Source organism: Myxine glutinosa, chromosome 3, assembly GCF_964187855.1.
Source record: "Myxine glutinosa chromosome 3, kmMyxGlut1.1, whole genome shotgun sequence".
Classification (NCBI taxonomy): Eukaryota; Metazoa; Chordata; class Myxini; order Myxiniformes; family Myxinidae; genus Myxine; species Myxine glutinosa.
In genome coordinates this window covers 73576424-73600581 of record NC_136263.1, presented here as the reverse complement: position 1 = coordinate 73600581, position 24158 = coordinate 73576424, and the positions used below count along the sequence as shown (strand labels likewise).

At 43.8% G+C, this 24158-nt stretch overlaps 1 protein-coding gene across 3 annotated transcripts in view; it reads left to right on the top strand.

Moving 5' to 3' along the window:
* The window catches only part of LOC137423459 (myocardin-related transcription factor A), a 175704-nt gene that overhangs the window by 49702 nt on the left and 101844 nt on the right, over positions 1–24158 (top strand). For 2 of the 3 annotated variants that reach the window (XM_068110657.2, XM_068110655.2), the window contains exon 1: positions 20974–21110. The exons of the other annotated variant lie outside the window; for it this stretch is intronic. In XM_068110657.2, the coding sequence (XP_067966758.2) occupies positions 21011–21110 (100 nt within the window). In that variant the 5' untranslated portion in view covers positions 20974–21010. Of the gene's footprint in view, positions 1–20973; positions 21111–24158 lie in introns of those variants that run through there. 3 annotated transcript variants of the gene reach the window in all.

Here is a 24158-nt window from a genome sequence, read left to right as displayed (position 1 = left end):
TCCACATTATTGTGACGACGAATAAATTAAATATTTCATCGTGACGATTGTCATCAAATGGACGAATTTTTAATATATCTCGGCATTTTCCCGTCTGTTATTTCAGGCGGTGTATGACTGACCATGCCGTGATTGTAAAAAAATATATCTCGGCAATTTCTCGTGTGTAGCGACACGTGAACGAAGCTATGCTCCTCTCTCCACATTATTGTGACGACGTATAAATTAAATATTTCATCGTGACGATTGTCATCAAATGGACGAATTTTTAATATATCTCGGCATTTTCCCGTCTGTTATTTCGGGCGGTGTATGACTGACCATGCCGCGATTTAAAAAAAAAATCTCAATGAACTTGAAGTTACAAGCCTTTGAGAATTCATTTCGTTCTATAAAGGGCAACTTTCATCGGATTTTCTTCCCGTTTTTTTTCAACCGAGTCTAAAACTATGTTAGCGACTGTGAAAAATGAAATGATATATCGAATTTGATTTGAAATAAAACTGTGTGAGAGAGGAAGACACCACGGGCCTACCAAACAGGCCTCAAAGCTATGTGAGTTAATAAAATGGTGGATATTTGTTTATATGAAGCCTCTCCCAGAATGGGTGGAGCTTTGAGGTTTTGTCTTCTCTGCAAGAACAAGAAGAAGAAGAAGAAGCAGAGGAAGAAGAACAACAACAACAGCAGAGCGCACTCTATGACCAGCGTCTGCGACGCGGCTAAAAACGTGAAATCTGAGGACTAATTAATTTTCGGTTTACAAGAAATTCCATTAAAAATACAGAATCTTACTATAATTCACGAAATGTCCGTCTGTCCGTCTGTTCCCAGGTACTGCAAAAACAGCTGAACCGATCGCAACGAAATTTTGGGTGGGTAATCCCTGGAGTAAAATAGGCTATATTGTTTTTCCAATTTTTCCCCCAATTTTCCAATTTCTCCAATTTTCCAGTTTTTCCAAACACTATGGAATAATATTTAACGATATGAACAGTGATGTGGCTTTTATTGAAATTCTACAAATACTGTTTAGATTTTGATGATTTGTGTGTGATATGATTTAACGGATGTTTATATGAATCGTTTAAAATAAAAATAGCCTTCAATTTATGATATTTTGCCTTTTCATTTGGGCCTCCCGATTGAAGCCCCGCCCATAGGGCGGGTACCGTTGCTAGTATGAATTAATGTGGAAACTAAAATCTAAACTCTTGAATATTAAACAAGTTCGAAAATTTTATTTTAAAAAATTACAAAAGGATCAGGAATTACATATATTCATGATAAAGCACAAGTTGGGGAAATTTAATTTAGAAGTAACATTCAAAATGATGATATCTAATATACGTTACATGTTATTACAGATTCTCAGGTCAGGTGGGGTTGTGTTTCCAAAGTAGGCTTTTCAACTGAGCCAACTTGAGGACAGAGCCACTTGTGGGCTACTGCTCATTGCTCTTCGGTACTTTCAGAAAGATGGAAGGAGCTCCAAGGAAGGAAAGATGGAAGTCACGCTTCGCGTGCTAATTCTGAACAAAAATACCATCGTCAACTGAACACGCTACTATTATGCACCCTATTATGTCACATACATTGCCATTATCCGTAGCTTTATAGATTATTGATCGACTGTCTTTCCCTCGCGGTCCCCCTGTGCTGTCTTTCCCTCGCGGTCCCTCTGTGCTGTCTTTCCCTCGTGGTCCCCCTGTGCTGTCTTTCCCTCGTGGTCCCCCTGTGCTGTCTTTCCCTCGCGGTCCCTCTGTGCTGTCTTTCCCTCGCGGTCCCTCTGTGCTGTCTTTCCCTCACGGTCCCTATGTGCTGTCTTTCCCTCGCGGTCCGGTCCCTCTGTGCTGTCTTTCCCTCGCGGTCCCTCTGTGCTGTCTTTCCCTCGCGGTCCCTCTGTGCTGTCTTTCCCTCGTGGTCCCCCTGTGCTGTCTTTCCCTCGCAGTCCCTCTGTGCTGTCTTTCCCTCACGGTCCCTCTGTGCTGTCTTTCCCTCGCGGTCCCTCTGTGCTGTCTTTCCCTCGCGGTCCCTCTGTGCTGTCTTTCCCTCGCGGTCCCTCTGTGCTGTCTTTCCCTCGCGGTCCCTCTGTGCTGTCTTTCCCTCGTGGTCCCCCTGTGCTGTCTTTCCCTCATGGTCCCCCTGTGCTGTCTTTCCCTCGCAGTCCCTCTGTGCTGTCTTTCCCTCGCAGTCCCTCTGTGCTGTCTTTCCCTCGCGGTCCCTCTGTGCTGTCTTTCCCTTGCGGTCCCCTCTGCTGTCTTTCCCTCGCGGTCCCCCTGGGCTGTCTTTCCCTCGCGGTTGTCAGCTCTTTCACGAGCCTCGATTCAGTATTAAAAAAAAAAAAAGAAAAAAAAAAGGGAGAAAAACAGGTATTGTGAGAGATGGCGGCACCCAACAATAGCAACTAAAGACTGCAGGCCATTCTTGGTAACGCCTTGACGATGGAAAGTGTATCCGATTCATTGCTTGCCCTCGGCTCACACCGGCCTGTAGACCGTGGCTAATAGACAGTCAGTTGAAGCCTTGTGTCGGTTCACCGGGCTCTGGAAATGTAATGATGCACTAGTTGGACAGCAGTCAAGCCGCCCAAAATGTTGGGGAGATTTTGAGGCCCGAAGCCAATCAGTGCACGCCGGCCTAATAAAGACACGCCTCTCGAGCCTGGCAGTGTCCCCACCAAGAACAGGACCCAGTGACTTAAAACCTGAATTCTCACCTTAAGATTCCCAAGATCCATAAATCGGATATTCAGCTTCCTCGCGATCCACCAACTATTGCTAGTAGATTTACATCGTTTTCTGGTGGATAGTAGATTTACATCTGGATGAGATTTTTCTGGTGGATTTCTGGATTTACATCCCCAATTTAATGGCCATTTGAGGGGCGGTAAACTTTGAGATTCAAGATCATGCCTGTGAAACACTAATGTGACAGTTTATAGTAGGGACAAGAATCAAACCCAGACTAGTATTTTGCAAATATCCGTGATCAGGAATTGTATGAAGACACCCATGCCTGCTTAACTTAGTTCTTCTATCCCTGCATTCTCCCTGCAGTGTAATTCCGTCCACATATAATCATACTGGAGTATTCTTAATGAGCAGTAATTGTAATCCATCAGCATGGAATGCCTTTTATGTGGTTGCCATGCTTTCGTGGCAGTTAATGAACCTTCAAATGTCATGTCGTTTACACATCATCCATCAACTTTTTCATTGATGCCCATGTTGACTATAATTGCCAAAGTAGAATCAATAACTCGTTTCGCTCGTGAAGGCTAGTGTCGTATGATCACCAAACAAGATGACACACATACAAACGACCATTATTCATGATTAAAGCCGAGTGTACACAACCAAAATGTGATGCAAGATGGCATGAATGAAACATGCTGTCGTTACATTGTGTCCTGTTATCGCTCGAGCTGGACAAGATGTGGGTATACGATGGAATTCCTTCTCATTAATTTCCCTGTATTCGCCCATTTTGTGTGAAAGTCAAACTCAATATGGGTAGCTGGTAAACCTCACTCTTTACAACGATAGGGGTCAAACCCGAAATAGTAAGAAAATAAAAGCACCGAGCCTCTTTTCACCACTCAGGCTTTCCTCAACCGGGTAACTTGTAAGTGTGATTTTTTTCTTTTCTTTTTTTTAATACAAGATCGAGGCTCGTATAAGAGCTAACATCAATCACAAAAAAAAAAAAACGGACACAAAAAACATACAATAAAGGGAGCGGGAGACAAGATGGGGAGAGAGAGGGAAGCACACAAGTACAACAGCAGAGTACAGTGACATCGGGAGATCTGTGGAAGGGAGAGGGCTTGGGGGGGAGGGGACAGGGGAAGGCGGGGGGAGAGGGATAAGACACATGGACACTGCTCGGACTTCCAGGAAAGAAGTCGGTATTTCAAAAAAGTGGATCTGGGGTGAATTAACGGGGGTAGAAAAGATCAAGGTTTTGGATGGGGGAAGATAAGAGATGATGGTGAACAGCTGTTTTAAAGACCTGGAGGGAGAAGTGGGATTGAATGAAGGAATTGTTCCAGAGGCGGGAGTAAGGAGGAATGAAGGAGTGAAGGTGAGCAGAGAGTCTTGATTTTGGCAGTTTAACCAGAAGCACTAGTTCCAGAAGCACCAGTAAATGTTCAAAAGTAAACGTGTATTTCGTGTGATCACCATGCCAGCCACCATTTCGAGGGATCCGATTCATGCCATCTGCTACTGTTTTCATAATAACGATGATAGAGTATAATAAAGGTAATAGAGTAATAAGTCGTAACAATGATTATTCAAAATAGTAATTGTAGTAATTAATAATCCTTCCCTCTACACACCTATCTTCCCACCTCACACCTTCCACAGCCAAGTACTTCCATATAAAACATGATTTTAAAACTTTTCATTAACCCAGGTTGGGTACATGTACTTTGAAGGTCAACACCAAATTGGGGCATTTTGCTTTTTCAGGAGCACATTCTGGAGTGATGATGTTTATGGAGTGAGAGCACATACCAGAGACAGGATTAATAAGGTGCCATCAAGTATTTGAAGGAGTAAGGTCAAAAAACGCATCCTTGAAAGTAGCCTCATGTTTTCTGGTTTCCCTGAAGATGGACACATATTTATTGTGGTCCTTGGGGAGCATCCTAAGTTTTCTCACAGTTCGTTTTACTTTCCATGCTGAGAAAGCAAGTGCTTGCTAGCAACTGTCTCTCTCACCATAAGATTGCAGGATGGCCTCGAAGCTTGCATATTCACCTCGAAGCTGTCTGGCCTGGCTTTGAATCTTGGCTCAGCTATAAACTGTCATCCCGGTGTTTCACAGGCATGGTGATTAATCAGTGTGTGTGCCGTCCCTCGGATGGACATTCAACTTGCGTCCCATCTGCCGGCATTAGTTGATGGACCTTGTGGATCCCACGGCGTCTTTCATGAAGATTAGGTGAGCTATCGCCGGTACGATGAACAAATACCAATTCGTGCCCTAACCTACAGATGGCATTGCATGAGCAGCACAGCTGTGCCCTCAGCCGATGACCCCGCAACCTTGTGCTGCATACGAAAGAAGAAGACCATAGGATTCTGCGTATACAGGGCCAATATGATGGATACATACGATAGTTTCAGAAGAGATGGGATAAACCTGTGTCTGACAAAGAGAAGACCTTTGTGGAAGAACTCTCAGGTAGAGTTGATATTGGATGCAGGGGAGATCAAATACCAGTCTTTTATAAAGAGATTACCGACCCCCTGAAAACGTTACATTTCATCTGCTTTCCCAGCATCATGTGTCATTTATTTATATGGGAATGCCAAACACGCTCGCCCAAAGTTCTTCCGACTCCACACTGGCCAGTTGCTCTCTTTGATATCTCTGTTCCAATAACTGCTCTCTCTGATAGCTGGTTTGTGAAAGACTCCACACTGGCCTTCCCCAGCTGCTGTCTTTGATATCGACCCAGGCTCAGCCTGGCAAGGCAGTACGCGCTCTTCCGACAACCTCTATCCCTATTTTCAATGGGCAATGGAACTTGTTCCATAATTCTCTACGTAGTCTTCCATTCAACTCCAGACCTTCATAATGGCTATACACCAATAACAGCACATTCCAATCCTGAGGTTTATCACAGATTTGTTCTTTCTTTATCATGTGGCAGCTGGATGTCTTTGTCTGCCTTGTTACTCTGGTATTTGTCGTTGCCTTCTTTAGTAACTCCCCCAGTCCCCCACTCCCTCACCCCAAAATTTTGGACATCCATGAGCCTTGAATTCTGTACTAAAATATTTGTTTAAGTCTCAACAGTTGAGTTTTCTCAAAATGATAATTCAAACTCTCGCCTTCATTTTGCAGACTGCTTGATCCCAATTTTATTTTGTCTGTGTGATGGACTCCCTGTATATTTATCTTACAAGTACACCCACTTCCTATGGGAGCAGCAGGAAGGGTCATGTTATTATCCTTTCTGGGGTATATAGATTACAGCAGATCTAGATTCTGGTCCATTCATCTGTGGGGGACACGATAAGCATATAATGCCTCAAGAACGTCGGGTTTCCTCCCTTTCAGTTTCGTGTTAAACAGCAGTAGCGACTGTTTAAAAAGGTAATCATACGTGTGTGGTTTATAATATTTTTCTACTTCTGGTGTGGGTGCCCTATGAAATGCCACAATAAGCTATTTATACACGTTAAAAGGACACAATCATTAATTTTCTGAAGAGATATGTTTTAGAGGATGATATACATGATGATATACTTATGATATCCAGTAGCACAAAATCCATTAGTAAACCCATTAGCACAAAAATAATTTATTGGGGAATAAATAATAAGCTGGATAATCATGTTTTAAAATTGGACTATTTTCACTTCCATTATGGAAATGAGATACTTCCATCTATTCACATGACGTCGCAGGTGCACAACTGAAAAGTGTGCACCGTGTCAATTTACAATCCACATACACATTTCTTGTAAATTTTGCATTACAAAATATTTTGTTTCTAAAGATATAATTTCAGAATTGTTTATAAAATATGCCGAATGGCAAAAACCACAAATGCCAAATCTGTGAATGTCACAGGTGGAACCCCTCACATCATTTCCTCACTCTGTTTTAAACTCAATCTCTCTATATTTTCATTCTAAACAGCATCATTCCCATCACAAATTAATACTGGAGGATTAATATAACAAAATACAATGTTAACATCTGTCATGATGTAAACAAATATTGACCAATCTGACGTGATAACCAATACAGATGAATCTGCCTGCAAGAAAGGGCGGATATGAGACACAAATCGAAAAATCAATACGATAATTGTATTGATTAATTGATGAAACTTTCAAATTGATGAAACTTGCGGATGGATAAAAGCAGTGTTTTTTGGGTGCAAACTCAAAATTACAGTTGCATTGAGATATTATTGTCCTGTCACCAGCGATTAAGACCGCTGGATGACGAATAGCCGAACGTTTTTACTCCCGAAGCGACCTCCCGAATATGGCGGTTATGAGCGCGCGAGATGGAGGCTGCGAGACATTTACCTGAATGGAACCAAAAGCAACATGGGTTTATTCCCGAACCCATGAACAAAGAAACACAACAAATGAAAATACAACAATAATGATTTTAATGAAATTAAACCAAGGAATAAAATGAATGCTGAGGTAAACTAAAATTAAACTAAAATTCGCTACTTTGAGGATCCTCCACTCAGACAAGGGGAAAGATAATAAAAATAAAATGTTTTCTTATTAGTGCACTTAGCTCGTCTAACGAGTTATTTTGGTGAGGTCGGCAGTGCAAGGCGACACCGGCCGATGAAAGGCCCACGCGTCGAAGCACCCAAAATGGCGCGGCGCCGTGCATCGGAACGCCCAGGAGCCAAGACGGCTTCCTCTCGATTCCTGGCCACCAAGCACAATGCGGACCCCAGCTTCCCCAAAGAGCACCACAGCCCCCAAAACCTCCTCACTCCGGTATATCAAAAGCTCCAAAAGCTTTCCTCAAAAGCGCACAATACAAAATGGCCAGCCTCCTTGTCAGATCTCCTCACCAACGTCTCTAGAAGCTTCTCGATGACGTCACACCGACCAATGGCAAAGCTATTTTCCAAATCACCCCAAGCTCGGCCCACATACTCTGGGTCAATCACGACCTTCAGGGGCATGGCCTGCCAGCTATTTCTCCACCCCCCACACTCCCCCATCACACCACTCTGGGGGCGTGGCCGTTTTTTCTTATTAGGTCCATTGGGGGGTAGGGCTTGCCTCGACCGGCTCTGTTTGGCCTCTTGCCAGCGTGGTAAATGTTGTTTAAAGGAGGTTTTCATGGCCGGCCGTGGCAGCAAAACGTAAAGGGAAAATTACAGAGGGGAAATCACATACTGGGGAAAATTTACCTTAATCCCTATAGCTAATTAGCACTGCTAATTAGCACCCCCGTGTGATAAACAATCTTAAGCTACAATTTCCCTACTTACTGTACATCGAGATTTCTCCTATGCGTCCACGGTCCATGCTACAATTATACAATCCTACCTTCCCTATGGTATCCTTTCACCTACCCCCATAAACGTAACATTATAAAAGCAGCGAATGTTCGTGATCGTTTGTTTACTTCCGGATCGAGATGAAGATAAATACTTGAGGACTATCTTTGAGCTTGGTTCACATTGTCCTGGCTTAAAATCAACACTTAAGTCTCACCTGTGTCTCACCCATGTGTAGCCCGGTACACTCTGCCGGCAACGGCACACTACTAGCTAGTAGGCCGGGCAGACAGCTCTGGAAGCTGAAGACCGGGAAGCCGAAAGCGATAATATTCCAATCAATCAATGATGACTTTTATTCTTACTTACTGATAGAGAAAGGGGAAAGAACCTTTTTGATCATATATCTTTATGGGAAAGAAATGTTTATTGCAAAATCATGAAAAAAAGTGTCGAGTTTACCGACCGGGTGGCGCCGCCATATCAGTACCTCCCTACTAAACTAGCTGAATATAACGTAGAGTTAGTATGTGCATTACTAGTGGACTGTCTCTACGCAACTCGCGATATCGACGAAGTTGCAAAGGATAATATTATGGAAAAAAAGAGTTAAAATAAAATGTCTTACCTTTCTTTGTATTTGAGCATTATGTCTCCGATCCGTTGAGGGTTGTGATGGGGGCACTGTGTGGATTTATGGCTGAAAAGTGTCAGTGTGGCATCGTATTTCAGCAATTTCTCCACACATGGCTTGACGACTTCCTCTCTGGTCACAGTGAACGTGTGGCCCTGAATGGAATTCTCTCATCGCCCCTTCCTGTTCAGGCTGGAGTTCCCCAAGGCAGTGTTCTGGGCCCAGTGCTTTTTATGGTCTTCATTAATGATCTCTCTGACTCTCTGGAAAATCCTCTCTATCCCAATCTTTTATATCCCAATTAATCATCCACCCCCCTACCTCACCAAGCCCACCTCATTCCGGGTTTCCAGTTTTTCCTTCCACTCCTATGAATGAGGGTTTTATGGCTAGATCCACATCCTCTTCACCCCCTGTATCCTCCACTTGGTCTAATTCTTCCCCACATCCCTTTATCCCTCCAAGTCTCTCTCTCTTTCTATTTTGCCCCTCAACTCTGCTATTGGCGTTTTCCCCTGCACGCTTTTCCTTATGTTCATTCAAGAAAATGTCTATCAGATCATAATTAGATTTACACTTGTAATAGGTATCTGTCAGAGGTACGTTGTATTGTAATATGTGCACTGACAGAGACTGTGATTGTAATCTTGAGCAGTATAGAGTAAGTCGCATTGCGTAGATCTCCTGTACAGGCGAGGCCAGGTGAAGGACTTTTAGCACGTGGCACGATTGGATGTTGTCGTGCGGCCGCCTTTGATTAAAATCAGGTGGTCATGGAAGCCGATCGCGAAGGCCTTAGCTCTCGAGGCGAAACTCAATGGCGGACTCCAAAAACAAAAGCTACACCAAAGTGCGCGGGATGGAGGGTGGCGCGCAAGAGCCCTGCAGCCTTACCTATTAAATCAATCACATGGAAACTGCGTTCAGATATATATACAGAAAATAATATAAGGGTTTATTCACAAGGAGGTGGGTTAGGGTTAGGAAAAGCACGCGCCAGTAATAAATATCCTAATCGGGACGTCCCCACACACAGATTTCGGATACGAGACGAGGGATTTTTTTTTTTTTTTTTTTTTTTGTATACTGAATCGAGGCTCGTGAAAGAGCTAACATTTACTTCACAAACAAATCAACCAGACAAACAAAATATATAAAAAGAGGGAGCGGAAAACAAGATGGGGAGAGAAGGGGAAGCACACAAACACAACATTTGAGAGCAGGGAGATGTGTGGAAGGGAGAGGGCTTGGGGGGAGGAGGCGTGGGAAGGGGGGGGGGGGGGAGGAGGGAGAAGTATAAAACACAAGGACACCAAGGACTTCCAGGACAGAAGTTGGTATTTCAAAAAGTGGAATTGGGATGAAATTAGCGGGGGTAGAAAAGATCAAGGTTTTGGATCAGGGAAGATAAGAGATGGTGGTGAACAGCTGTTTTAAAGACCTGGAGGGTGGAGTGGGATTGAAGAGAGTGAGGGAGTTTGTTCCAGAGGCGGGAGAAAAGAGGAATGAAGGAGTGAAGGTGAGCAGAGAGTCTTGATTTTGGCAGTTTGACCATAAGAGGGTTGCAGGCAGATCTTGTGCGACCTGTAGGAATATTTGCGGGACAGAGCCCAGAGAGAGCTGGGGGGCAAGGCCAGAGAGGAGTTGGTAGAAGACGGAAAGACCACCAACCTGCCTGCGGTGAGTGAGTGAGAGGCCCCTGGAGTTAGCTTCATCGCGGGAGATTCCAATGATTCTGAATGCTTTGGTTTCAACAGCGTGAAGACGAGCTAGGTGTGAGGCAGGAGCACCAGCCCAGAGGGGAGAGCAGTATTCCATTGAGCTGCGGATGAAAGCCTTATATGTGGTGAGGAGCTCAGGTGTGCCAAGGAAGGACTTCGCACGACGGAGGATGCCCAGTCGGCGACTGGCTTTGGAGGCCAGATTTGAAATGTGGTTTTCCCAGGAAAGATCATGGCAGATAGTGAGACCCAAAAGCTTGAGTGACAGAACTTCTTGGAGAGGATTATTCAGAAAGTGGATGGGAGGGTTGTCCAGTCGGTCTTTTCGGAGAGACATTGTAAGAGTGTGAGATTTGTCAGGATTGAAAGACATGTTCCACTTGTTTGCCCAGTCTGTGATTTTGTCCAGGTCTGCAGAGAGTGAGGAGGCTGCAGACTGCCGATCTGAGGGATGAAGAATGGAGCGACAGAGAGTAGAGTCATCAGCAAAGAGATACAGAGGATTTTCAAGAGAGTCAGAGAGATCATTGATGAAGACCAGAAAAAGCACAGGGCCCAGAACACTGCCTTGTGGAACTCCAGCCTGAACAGGAAGAGGAGATGAGAGAAACCCATTCAGGGCCACACGTTGACTACGACTAGAGAGGAAGTCCGCCAGCCATGCGTGGAGATTTCCATGGATACCAAAAGAGGAGCGTTTGGTGAGCAGAGCGGGGTGCCAGACCGTATCGAAGGCACGTGATATGTCAAGGGAGACTGCTCTAATTTCCTGTTTGGCATTGAGGACCTCCATCCATTGTTGAGAAAGCAGAAGCAGCATGTCCAGAGTAGAGTGTCCAGGTCTGAAACCAAATTGATGATCAGAGATCAAGCCATTGGAGAAGAGGAAAGATTTCATATCTGAAGCAATGATGGATTCCATGACTTTGCTGATAATTGGGAGAAGGCTGATTGGTCTGTAGTTGCTGGGATCTGTTTTTACACCTTTTTTGTGCAAAGCGGTGATGTTGGCAGATTTCCAAGCAGATGGAAGATGACCTTGAGCAAAAGAGAGGGTGAAGAGAACAGAGAGAGGGAGTGAACGAGCGGAAGAACAGGATTTTAGGACCCGTGGGCTGATGCCGTCAGGTCCAGTTGCAGAATCCGAGTCGAGGGTTGACAGAAACTTTTCCACCTTGTCAGGAGGAAAGGACACAGAGTCCAGGAGCAGCTGGGTACGACTGGGTACGGTGGGTACAGAGAGGGATGGGTTTGGGACACAAGATTTAGAGGCAAACACAGAGTTGAGGCATTCAGCTTTTTCACGTGCGGAGTCAGCCGTGTGGCCATTTGAGGTGAGAGAGGGGATGGAGGGGGAACAAACACCAGAAACAGATTTGACCAGACGCCACCAGGATTTGGAAGAGGGAGACAGATAAGAGAGTTCGGTCCTGAGAACGGAGAGATATTGTTTCCTGGTTTCCTGGGAATATGAATTAAGGAAAATAACACATTGTGTAATTGTGAAATGTGGGGTGTGGGTGCAGCCTTATCTCGTCTGTCATCTTGTATTGTCTGCCGTCCAAACACAGCTCCGTTCGGCCCCGCTCGCGCGCCACCAGGCCTCGCTCCAAGCTCCAATCGATCGCACACCACGAGGTCCCTCGCTCCAAAAGCACCGCTCCAAGCACCACATTGATGGCGAGCCAAGATCACCAGGACCTCTCAAGACCAAGAGGAAAAGCGCAGAGAGCACAAGACAGCCAGGGAGGGACGTGCTGCAAGAGGGTTCGAGCTGCAAGAGCAAGAGGGCCAGAGCGACGTGCTGCGCAAGAGAGACTCGATGTGCCAGACGCAAGAGGACCAATGTCGTTCGGCGCACCCCTATATAACCTTGCGGCGGTGACGTCAGCCTTGGTGCACCACCCAATCAGTGCCCTCCACCGAATCACAGGCCTGTAGCGTGGTCATAGCTCGTGCTACTCGAGGCCTGCCAGAGGTGTAGCTGGCTGCGGCCCATGCGGCGGTGCCCTGAACTGGCCCCTTGCCTGTTCTCTTCTGAAGTCCTTGTGAGGGAAGGGAATTATTTAATGTTACGCTAAGGGCCTGTCTAAGTGTCTATGTTGGTGTGCATTGCCATAAGGGACAAACGTTTGATTACCAGATTTGACACACAGGGGCTGTTATCTTTAATCCCTAACTACCTAGCACACGAACATCGCGGTATGTTCACAGGTATACATCTTAACCCGACAAACCGGACTAACACACAACTTATTACAAGTAGATTCCCTATCGCGACAGTCGAAGCATGTTACCTATTCAGATCTACCTGGCTCTAGATGTTCCTTTACCCTACCGACTAATATTATCACGGGCTGTTTTGACCAAGGACTGTAGGCCGGGACAGTGACAGTTTATTGAGCTGTGGAGCCCTGGAATCGCTTGAAAGGTGGCACTGCCCTCTGGTAGTGGTCGTGGGCGGCCAATGAAAAGGGACCCGCCATGCATGGAGGCGGGCCCAAAGTTAATAAACCAATGGCGTTGTCACTTTGCTGCATATGGACTGCAGTCAGTTTGTGTTTAATCTGAATTCTGTATGGATACCGTTTCACATCGTGGATGAGAATTCTTCTTACCAATTCACGTGATATTCCAAGCTCGTAACTCCGACTGTTAAGAGATTTCACCAACTCAGGGAATCTGCCCACTCAATCATGAACAAGATTAATGTTTTCAGGAGACCTTACTTCTTCAGGATGTCTCAAATGTGTTGATCCTCCTGCACTTTCACTGTTGAGATTTGTGACTGCGCCTTTTCTCTGAACTTTTTGACCCAGATAAATATCCGTGACTTGCAGGGTGCGGTGTAAGTTTCAAACTCACGTTTAAACTTGATTTCAGTCTTCTTGTTGGAGTCCGATTTAAGAAAAATTGCCACAGAATAAGTATTTTGCCAATTACCCATGGCTAGCTTTGAAAAGGGAAGAATCATCGCCAACTTTCATAGTCTGTCTTGTAGTTCACTCTTCTTTATTCACCTGAAAAAAACTTGAGGTTGTCATTAGTGTGCCGGAAGATATTAGAGAATCAGACAAAAGGTGGGTTCTATTTTTATTTTTTTTGGTTCACTGTACCTGTGACGATGACGGTCCGGGGGCTCATCGACGGCATGTGCTTTCGAATTTGTGATATTAATAGCTTACAAGTTTGCACGTACATGTACATGCCATTATTCATTGGGTATGTAAGCCAGAAACATAGATCGCTTCTTTGTCACAATAATTTGTTCCTCTTTGTCACAATAATTTGTTCCTCTTTGTCACAATAATTTGTTCCTCCACTCATTTGTTCCTCCTTTCCCATCTGTGGAACCAACTTCCACATCCTCTTCAATCTCATTCTTCCCTACAAGTCTTCAAGCAGCTTTTCATCACGATTTCAGATCGTCCCCAATCCAAAACCAAATCGCTCCTCCTTACAAATTTCCAGTTTTCCCTCCTTGGAGTTTCCCTCAGCATCCATATTGTCCTCCCATGCATCCTCTCCTGTCCCCCACTCCTTCCAACACCCATTGTTTGGTCAAGTCTCCCTTTATCTTGGCTTTCAACTCTGCTGTTGGTGTTTTCCCCCTCTCTCTACTGTTCCTTTTGTGTCCTGTTTTGCGTGTTTTGCATCCTGTTTTTGTCTGTTATGTCCTGATCCTTTCAGTGCACTAGCTCTTCCACGAGCCTCGACTATGTACAGTATATATCCAAAAAAAAAAAAAATCTGTGACAACAAGAACAAGCCATTCTGTGCTAGTTACATCTACAAGTGCTCGGACTGAAACAAAGTCTAGAAATGTAAGAAGAAGACTGTCTCAAAGCAAACAGGAAAAGAACATTTGATATGAATGTCATGATATATTTGCCTCCACCAACGTATGAGGTCAACCCACTGTTATGTTTGAACTCAATTAAAGGTCACATAGAAAATTAAAGGTTACGAGAGCGAGAGAGAGAGAGAGAGAGAGAATAAGAGAGAAAAGTAGAAGACACACATCACATGCTTCTAACTTTTTCAAAAAATCTTTTTCAAAGATCAAATCTTTCTTTTTATCTTTTTCAAAATTTAATTTTGATTATATTTTAATTAATATTAAAATTAAATAATAATGAATATTATTAATTAATTAATTAATTAATTAAATTATTATTAAAATTAATAATTATTCTATTTTAATTTTGATTATGAATTTTTTTAATTTTTTTTTAATTAAATATCTTTTTCAAAGGGCGCATGATCTTTGATCTTTCGAACCCAAAATCTAACCAATGCATCTTTGTATTACAATCCACACTTGTGCCAAGTTTGTTTGAAACCTCTTCAGTGGTTTACAATTGGTAACAAAAAACCCCAATGACGGATGGACAGAAACCTGAAAACAATGCCTACGGCCTTCGGCTGCGGACAGGTAAAAACAGCAGCGCAATGGAAGGACTGGCTGGTCTGAAAAATAGGCAATGAGAGCCTTCAAATCCACTGCGAAACCTGTTGTGAGTTGTCCAGCACTTCTTGGAGTTCATTAACTTCATTGTAATCAAGATAAGAATGTCCAGCATAATATTGTTTTTCTTTTAAGTAGCGATTCTGATACAATGGTCAAGGTTGTGTGCATATCAGAAACTAGATTATGCAGCCTTCGATTCACTCACCCATTGACTGAGAAAAGCCAGACAATGCAGTCAGATGTGGGCAAATTTTGATACAACAGATTGTGCAAACTACCATCCCCACCTATTTATTATAAAATAAGGCAGGCAGTGTAACATGTGGATTGTCATTGTATGTATGTATCATGTTTGTCAGTTGTCATTTTATGTCATTGAATTGACACTGTAATTAAAGGGCTAATTTACAAATAAAAATAATAACTTTATAAAAAAGGCAATGACTGGAAAAGACTGAAAAGAGGGCCCGACATGTCTTCCTCGTCACTGGAGTCACGACTGAGATCGGAGTGAGCACTATAAAAAGTAGCTGCAGACATCTGCCTATGGAAGCTGCGGGCGGAGGCACCAGGATGCAGAGAGCAGCAGCGTGCCCGCTCAGGCAGGGCAATTGTCAACCCAGGCCCTGTTACCTCAGGAATCCCAATAAGTGGAGGTTGCTCAATTCATTCTCAGGAATCATTGGAATCTCCCGCGATGAAGCTAACTCCGAGGGCCTTTCACTCACTCACCGCAGGCAGGTTGGTGGTCTTTCTGTCTTCTACCGACTCCTCTCCGGCCTAGCTTCCCCAGCTCTGTCTGTGCTCTGTCCCCCAAATATTCCTACAGGTCGCACAAAAGCTGCCTGCAGCCCTCTTATGGTGAAAGTGCCAAAATCAAGACTCTCTATTCACCTTCACTCTTTCATTCATTTGTTCTCCCACCTCTGGAACAAACTCCCTCACTCTATTCAATCCCACTCCTCCCTCGAGGTCTTTAAAACAGCTGTTCACCACCATCTCTTATCTTCCCCCATCCAAAACCTTGATCTTTTCTACCCCCGTTAATTCACCCCAGATCCACTTTTTTGAAATTCCGACTTCTTTCCTGGAAGTCCTAGCAGTGTCCATGTGTTTTATACCTCTCCCATGCCCCCACCCCCTTCCCGTGCCTCCCCCCCCAAGCCCTTTCCCTCCTACAGATCTCCCGATGTCCCTGCTCTCAAATGTTGTACTTGTGTGCTTCCCTCTCTCTCCCTATCTTGCCTTCCGCTCCCTTTATCTTATGTTTTATGTGTCAGTTTGTCTTTTTGTGATTAATGTTAGTTCTTAGGCGAGCTTCGATCTTGTATTTGGGGGAAAAAAAAGAAGAAAATAAATAAATAATTAAAAAGCTCTAGCTACCCAGGGTGTTCACATTTTTCACTGCATCAATTTCAATACAAGTCTAACCGAATGGTGTATTGCTGTGAGGCTGTGATTAGAGAAGGAACCCTTCCAGACAGGTTAATTCCTCCAAAATTATTTATGATGACTTGTAATACCCGTTCCCACCTGTAGCGGCAGTATGCCATTCATATTTAAACTAGAGAGTTAATAGAACATCTTCGTTCATAGAACGCAGTGTTGAGAAAAAAGGACATGGGCAGCGGTGTCTGTGAGCAGCAAATTTGATTGGTGGTGATAATGTAAAATGGCATAATATTTTGTCCAAGTGCTAAAAAGGAGATTTGTGTTTTACAGTGTTCAAGTATATAATTCAACTGGAATAAAGTAAAGATTTTAAAGGTTGTAGAAAAAAAATTAGGGGCTTTACTGTCGTTGATGCAGCGTCTCATTGAATCGTTACATTAGTTATTGATCCAAAAAGTGAATCAATTGCTCAACCCTGCATCTCACTTTGTGCATGCTGGGTAATAAAGACAATTCAAGTCCTACCCTTCTTTTGAACACCTTTGACTATGCATTTTTAACCACCTAAAACCAACCTGTGCACACTCGTTACAGCTACCACTTTTCATCTTATCCTGTCAGGTGGTTTAGGAGTGCATACAAAGTCAAACAAACAAACACGTAAAAAAAACAATCAGACATTTCTTGAATCATAGTATCAGAAGTTTTTTTTAAATAGTGAATTTGATTACCGAAAGTAAAATCTATGAAAAAGATGTACAACTAATTCAATTATGTGCCACTGCAAAGTACTTGTGTCTGCTGACCTCTGAGTGTAACATAACTTTTGCTTTTCATTCATCATGATATGAATGAACATCCTGAATTAAAATTCTTCCATTAAAGTCAGATCATCTTCACTGGACACCGAGTTGTGATAGCGTGTGAATATTTGTTTCATAGTTGATTTCAAAAGTATTTCCTCAATTACGCCTTCATAGTTATAGTATCCGTATTCTGGTGCTTGCCCGAAGGCAGGTCCAGTGCTGTACCACTGAAGCAGTTTCTTGGCAAGGGTTACACTGGATAGTTTGATATTTCCTTCCCAGTTAGTTATAGTATCCCAAGTTAAACTAGAATGGCACGAGATATTCTGCGATGTATAGTTTTTGGCCCCATCTCCCAATGGTGAAGAATCACTTTGACAATTCTACTAGCCGGATCCGAATCCGGATCTTCATAAAAATCTAATCATTTCGTCCATGTCACATACACTACCTTTCTGCCAAATTTCGTCTGAATCCATCCACAACTTTTTGAGATATCTTGTTCACAGACAAACAAACAAACAGCCAGCCAGGGGGTGAAAGCACACCTTTGGTGGCGGAGGTAACTAGAGTGAAGTTGGTAGCATGCTATCGCAAATCCCCATACTTCCCACCTAAAGCAAGGTTGAAAGATAGAAAAAAGTTCCACCAGAAATGACCCAATATCAAATTTTGAGTTGCAAAATCTTCTGTTTTGATCCCTGTGTCCCTAAGGTCCAAACGCCCTGGGACATGAAACGGGGGTCAAATCCAAAAAATCGTTACATATTTCATACGTGCCCCAATGTTGATTGCATATACAAAGTTTCATTAAAAATAAATGTTTAGAAATGTGTCCGTAATTGCATTTTTTGGTATTTGACATTTTGACCCTACAACAAAGCCCCAATGGGTGGGGCCAAAAATGATAGGCATACTACCCTCACACCTTTTTGCCATGTGGTGATAACTACAAAGTTTGGTGAATTTCTGCACAACCGTTTAGGAGATGAAGTGGACGGACAAACGGATGGACAGATGGAGTTGATTACAATAGTTAAAAAAAGTTTTTTTTAAAGCGTGGGGATAAAAAGTATGAAGTAATGTTATTGAGCCTAGATAATATATAAATAAATAGAAACATTTGTAACTCTATATCTTTGTAAAAGACAAATAACAACAACAACAATAAATCTTCAACCAGACTATTTCTTCATACTATTTCTTCAAGACTCATATCTTCAACCAGACTATTTCAGCCCATTGCAAAATGAAGGCCTCTCTCAACACATGTAGAGGGCCAGGTGATTGGTATATTTGCCATGCTTGCCAAGTGCAGGTTGGCATGCATGGATAGCAAAGGCAATCAAACCCACATTATCACAAGACTATAAACAAACAAACAAAAAAAATACCTATTTTGGGGGGCAACGCCCCCCCCCTCCTCCAACCCTGTATACCTCCTCAGATCCAATTTTTCTAATGCCGTGAACAAACTTTGGTACATCACGGGTGGTGAAGTTTCATCGGAATTGTATGTGTAGTTTCGGAGAAGAAAGCAAATACCTATTTTGAGGGGTCAAACCTGGACCCACTTTGACACCCGGTAAACCCCCTTAGATCCCGACTCTTTTAATGCAGTGAACAACTTTAGTCACAACACAACAAATATAATTTGTGCCAAATTTGGTCATAATCCCTTCAGCGGTTTCGGAGAATAATTTGCAAGTGTTTACGGACTAACGGACGGACAGATGGACTGACTGACGGACGGACTGACGGACAACGCGCCATCGCACAAGTTCCCCTGAACTTTGCTTCAGATGAGCTAACAATCTCAATCGCTCAACCAAACAGCCACCTAGCATATAAACAAAACTCATGTCCATTCACTCAGGTTGGATTTGTTATATACACAGGCAGCCATTTTGAATATGACATGATTACTGTCCAAATTGTATTTATTTGCTTTCAAAATATTATCATAATTGGCCACATAGCGAGTGTATTTGGAAATCAATAGCATTGTTGCATCGGGAATTACATTTCTCTTAAAAGAGCAGCTTATGACTGGGAAAATTAATCGCTCAACTGACCTTAACACAGAAGCAGAAATGACGTGCTTGTTGATTGGTCATTCAAAAATACTGATGACAAGTAATAGGAACTTCTTTTGATAGATTTAATGCTTGTGCCATAAGTTATAGTTGGTGTGTTTGATGTGCACAACTATATGAAACTATCACAGGGCATTTAAGATTGTCTTCATTCCTGCATTTCTGACTTCTCCACTCATGCGGTCAACGTGTTGCCATCAATGTAACCCTCCCCTCTCCCAACTCCCAATAGAAGCTGGAATTTCCCAAGGAAGTGTTTTGGGCCCACTCTTGTTCCTCATTTATATAAATGACCTCTCTCATCCTCTGGAAAACCATCTCTTCCTTTTTGTATATGACTCCACATTGTGTTGTACGTTACTGCATTCCACAGTTAGTCAGACAGCAGCTGTGTATCTCTACTGATCTGGAAATTATTAGGCTCTGGTCTGATAAATGGAACAGGTCCTTCAATCCTGGAAAATTTCAGTTGCACTCTCACTCTGGAAGGATCATCAGATGAACCAGCCTATATATTTCCTTGGTCATATACCGGAAGAGGTTCAGTCCCTTGAACTTCTAGACTTCACTGTCAAACATAACCTTTCCTGAGTCAATGAAATTCCAAAGCTGGCCTAAAAAAACAGTCACAGATTGGTCATCCTCCACCGATCGAATCTCTGAAAAATATGCACAACAATATGAAACAACTTGGTTTGGAAAATCAGAACTACTCACAATCTACAAGGCCATTGTCTGTAACTCAATGAAGTACTGCTTTCCACTATGGGTGGGTGCTCCAGCATTGCATCTGTCCCTCCTGGATTCTGTGGAATCTAAAGCTCTCAATATTATCGGAATCTCCTGTGATGAAGCTAAGGCACAAAATCTGTTGCTGTCACATCAAAGGCAGATCGGCGGTCTCTCTGTTTATCATCTATTCGCCCTCTACTCTCCCAGTCATCTAACCCTCCCTATCTACAACATGATGCTTCTGCATTCTTCCAGTAACATCGTCCTGGTTAAACTTCCAAAATCCAGACCAAATGCACACTTCAACTATTTTATTCCTCACTTCTCCCATCGATGGAACCACCATCCAGAGACTGTTCTTTCACCTTTCCCTCCACGGCTTCAAGCAAGCAGCGCACTGCCATCTCTTGTCGTCCACAAATCGTTTCCATGATATTTATTACCCCCATTAACCTTTCCTGACCTGGCCTTACTTACTGATTTAGTTGTTTCCCCCCGTCCTCCATTTCCTCTTTTCCTGTTCGTTCATTCCCTTGATGTTTGTCCCACTGTCAGTTCCACCTTACTCTTGCATATCGCTCCTGTAAAGAAAAAGAAAAAAAAGGCACTTAATGCAAAAGTAGTCAACTCACTCAGATGTGGCAAACATGAGTAATGTCCATTTATTTGTAATCTCCTTCCATGCATAGGCAGCCATCATGGCTGTTCTGAAAAGGTTCTGAGCTGAAAATGTTCTGAAAAAGTTCTGAGCAAGAAGCACATGATGACAACACTAATGGCACCATGCCACTCCCAATCCAAATTCAGCCGGCTAATCCAACAGGTTCGTCGGGCTGAATTCTTGCCCATAACACCTCAATTCTAGCGATTGTCGATGCTCCAGAACAGCGCAGGCACTTTGCTAACCTCTGCAGAAGGAGCATGATCGTCGACCACTGGTGGAACACTGACTGCATCTTAGTCGAACCAAGCACTAGTCCTGCGCAATATAAATTCCTTATTTTGCTTGATCCGCCTGCTTGCTGTTCAGCTAATAACTCTGGGTCTTTAACATGCTCAAACGCAGTCCAAAAAGCTTCCTCATTTTTAGAGGAAAGGAATGTGGGTGTATTTGGAAGCGGAAGTAACCATCACTGGTAGAGGCTGGGGTGGCATGTTTCACAAAGCGCAGAGGCCCCCTTACTTGAATCTCGATGAACTCCTTCGTACCTTGCTGCGACCGCAGTCTTTGTTGGAAGAAGACACCATGATTGGTTTGTATGGCTTGTTTTTCTTCTCTTGGCTAAGTACACATTTCAACTGTAAACGTTCCCCTACACATCGTGTGACACTGCCCATGTCGCGTTAATTTGTTCCATTTTCCGTACAAGCACATTTGTATTTTTCTGCCTGTATTGTAGGTTTTTTGACTTATTTATTTATTTTATGGGGGTTTAATAAGAAGCTTTTGAAGGATAAAGTTAAATGTTTTCGAAATGCAATATGTCAAGTCCATTTAAAAGACCAAAATGGTTATTTCCACTTTCCAATCAGCTATTGTGAAAGATGGTCTTTGTGGGTTTTGTTTCGATTTAAATATCCCACAAGTTATATGTCATGAGTATTATGTTTGTGTGCTGCAATTTAGTGGTGGTACCTCGTTGGGCTGGATTGCATTCATTGATCATTATTTGAGTCCGATTTGAACTTGGAGGCAGAGCTGCAGGGACTAGGCATGCGAGCTTCCCACGTCTGACATGACCAGTACCTGGTTTATTGTATTTGAACATACGAAGTTTATTATGATTGGTTGCCCTTCCTAGTTTAAGATTGGCTGTTCACTTGAAACATGCAAACTGACGAATTTGTTTACAGTGCATAAGCTGCTGCTCAATTCCCACGTAACTTTCACACCCAGATAGCAAGAAGTATAACCTGGTGTCAAAGAACCTCCAAGAAGGACAGACCACTTGCTACCTGCAGTCCCAGCAGGATTTTGGAATTTAGCGAGGGTGCTTGCTATAACTCGCCTACTCTTCCTGAAAGACACCATGGGATAATTTTTTTTTTTTGCACCAGCTAATGTTGGCAGAGACTACACCTATTTTAATACACAGCACACATATTGACGTTTCCCTGCCTGCACAGCAACAGTATGACAGTTTATAGCTCGCCAGAGCTTCATACCCAGATGAGACGGTTAAGAGTCAAGTGCACATAGCTCGAAGCTATTCTTTTTCTACCCAATACATTGTATGAATTTTTTTTTTTTTTTTTTGTATACAAGATCGAGGCTCGTGAAAGAGCGAACATTAATCACACAGAAAGATAAACAGACACATAAAACAAATAACATCGGGAGCGGTAGACAAGATGGGGAGAGAGGGAGAAGGACACAAACACAACATTTGAGAGCAGGGACCGAGAGACATGGAGACATGGAGACATCGAGAGATCTGTGGGAGGGAGAGGGCTTTGGGGGGAGGCATGTGAAGGGGGGGGGGGGGGGTGGGGGTGGGAGACGTATAAACATATGGACACTGCCAGGACTTCCAGGAAATAAGTTGGAATTTCAAACAAGGTGGATCTGGGGTGAATTAGTCGGGGTAGAAAAGATCAAGGTTTTGGATGGGGGAAGATAAGAGATGGTGGTGAACAGCTGTTTTAAAGACCTGGAGGGAGGAGTGGGATTGAAGGGAGTGTGGGAGTTTGTTCCAGAGGCGGGAGAAAAGAGGAATGAAAGAGTGAAGGTGAGCAGAGAGCCGAGATTTCGGCAGTTTAACCATCAGAGGGTTGCTGGCAGATCTTGTGCGACCTGTAGGAATATTTGGGGGACAGAGCACAGAGAGAGCTGGGGGAGCAAGGCCGGAGAGGAGTCGGTAGAAGACAGAAAGACCACCTACCTGCCTGCGGTGAGTGAGTGAAAAGCCCTCAGAGATAGCTTCATCGCGGGAGATTCCAATGATTTTGAAAGCTTTGGATTCAACAGCGTGAAGCCGAGCCAGGTGTGAGGCAGGAGCACCAGCCCATAGGGGAGAACAGTATTCCATTGAGCTGCGGATGAAAGCCTTGTATGTGGTGAGGAGCTCAGGTGTGCCGAGGAAGGACTTCGCATGACGGAGGATGCCCAGTCGGCGACTGGCTTTGGAGGCCAGCTTGGAAACGTGGTTTTCCCAAGAAAGATCATGGCAGATAGTGAGACCCAAAAGCTTGAGCGACAGAACTTCTTGGAGAGGATTGTTGAGAAAGTAGATGGGAGGGTTGTCCAGTCGATCTTTTCGGAGAGACATAGTAAGAGAGTGAGATTTGTCAGGATTGAAAGACATGTTCCACTTGTTTGACCAGTCTGTGATTTTGTCCAGGTCTTCAGAGAGTGAGGAGGCTGCAGACTGCCGATCTGAGGGAAGAGGAATGGAGCGGCAGAGAGTGGAGTCATCAGCAAAGAGATAGAGAGGATTTTCCAGAGAGTCGGAGAGATCATTGATAAAGCCCAGAAAAAGCACAGGGCCCAGCACACTGCCTTGGGGAACTCCAGCCTGAACAGGAAGGGGAGATGAGAGAAATCCATTCAGGGCCACACGTTGACTACGACCAGAGAGGAAGTCCGCAAGCCATGCATGGAGATTTCCATGGATACCATAGGAGGAGAGTTTGGTGAGCAGAGCTGGGTGCCAGACCGTATCGAAGGCACGTGATATGTCAAGGGAGACAGCTCTGATTTCCTGTTTGGCATTGAGGACCTCCATCCATTGTTGAGACAGCAGAAGCAGCATGTCCAGAGTAGAGTGACCTGGTCTGAAACCAAATTGATGATCAGAGATCAAGCCATTGGAGAAGAGGAAAGATTTCATATCCGAAGCAATGATGGATTCCATGACTTTGCTGATAATTGGGAGCAGGCTGATTGGTCTGTAGTTGCAAGGATCTGTTTTTGCACCTTTTTTGTGTAAAGCGGTAATGTTCGCTGATTTCCAGGATGCTGGCAGATGACCTTGAGCAAAAGAGAGGGTGAAAAGCACAGAGAGAGGGTGAGATAGAATGGCAGAGCAGGATTTTAGGACCCGTGGGCTGATGCCGTCTGGTCCAGTTGCAGAATCAGAGTCGAGGTTTGACAAAAACTCCTCCACCTTGTCAGGAGAGAAGGACACAGAGTCCAGGAGCAGTTGGGTTCGACTGGGAAAGGTGGGAACAGAGAGAGATGGGTTTGGGACTAAGGATTTTGAGGCAAACACAGAGTTGAGGCATTCGGCTTTGTCACGTGCGATTTCAACTGTGTGGCCATTTGAGGTAAGGGAGGGGATGGAGGGGGAACAAACACCAGA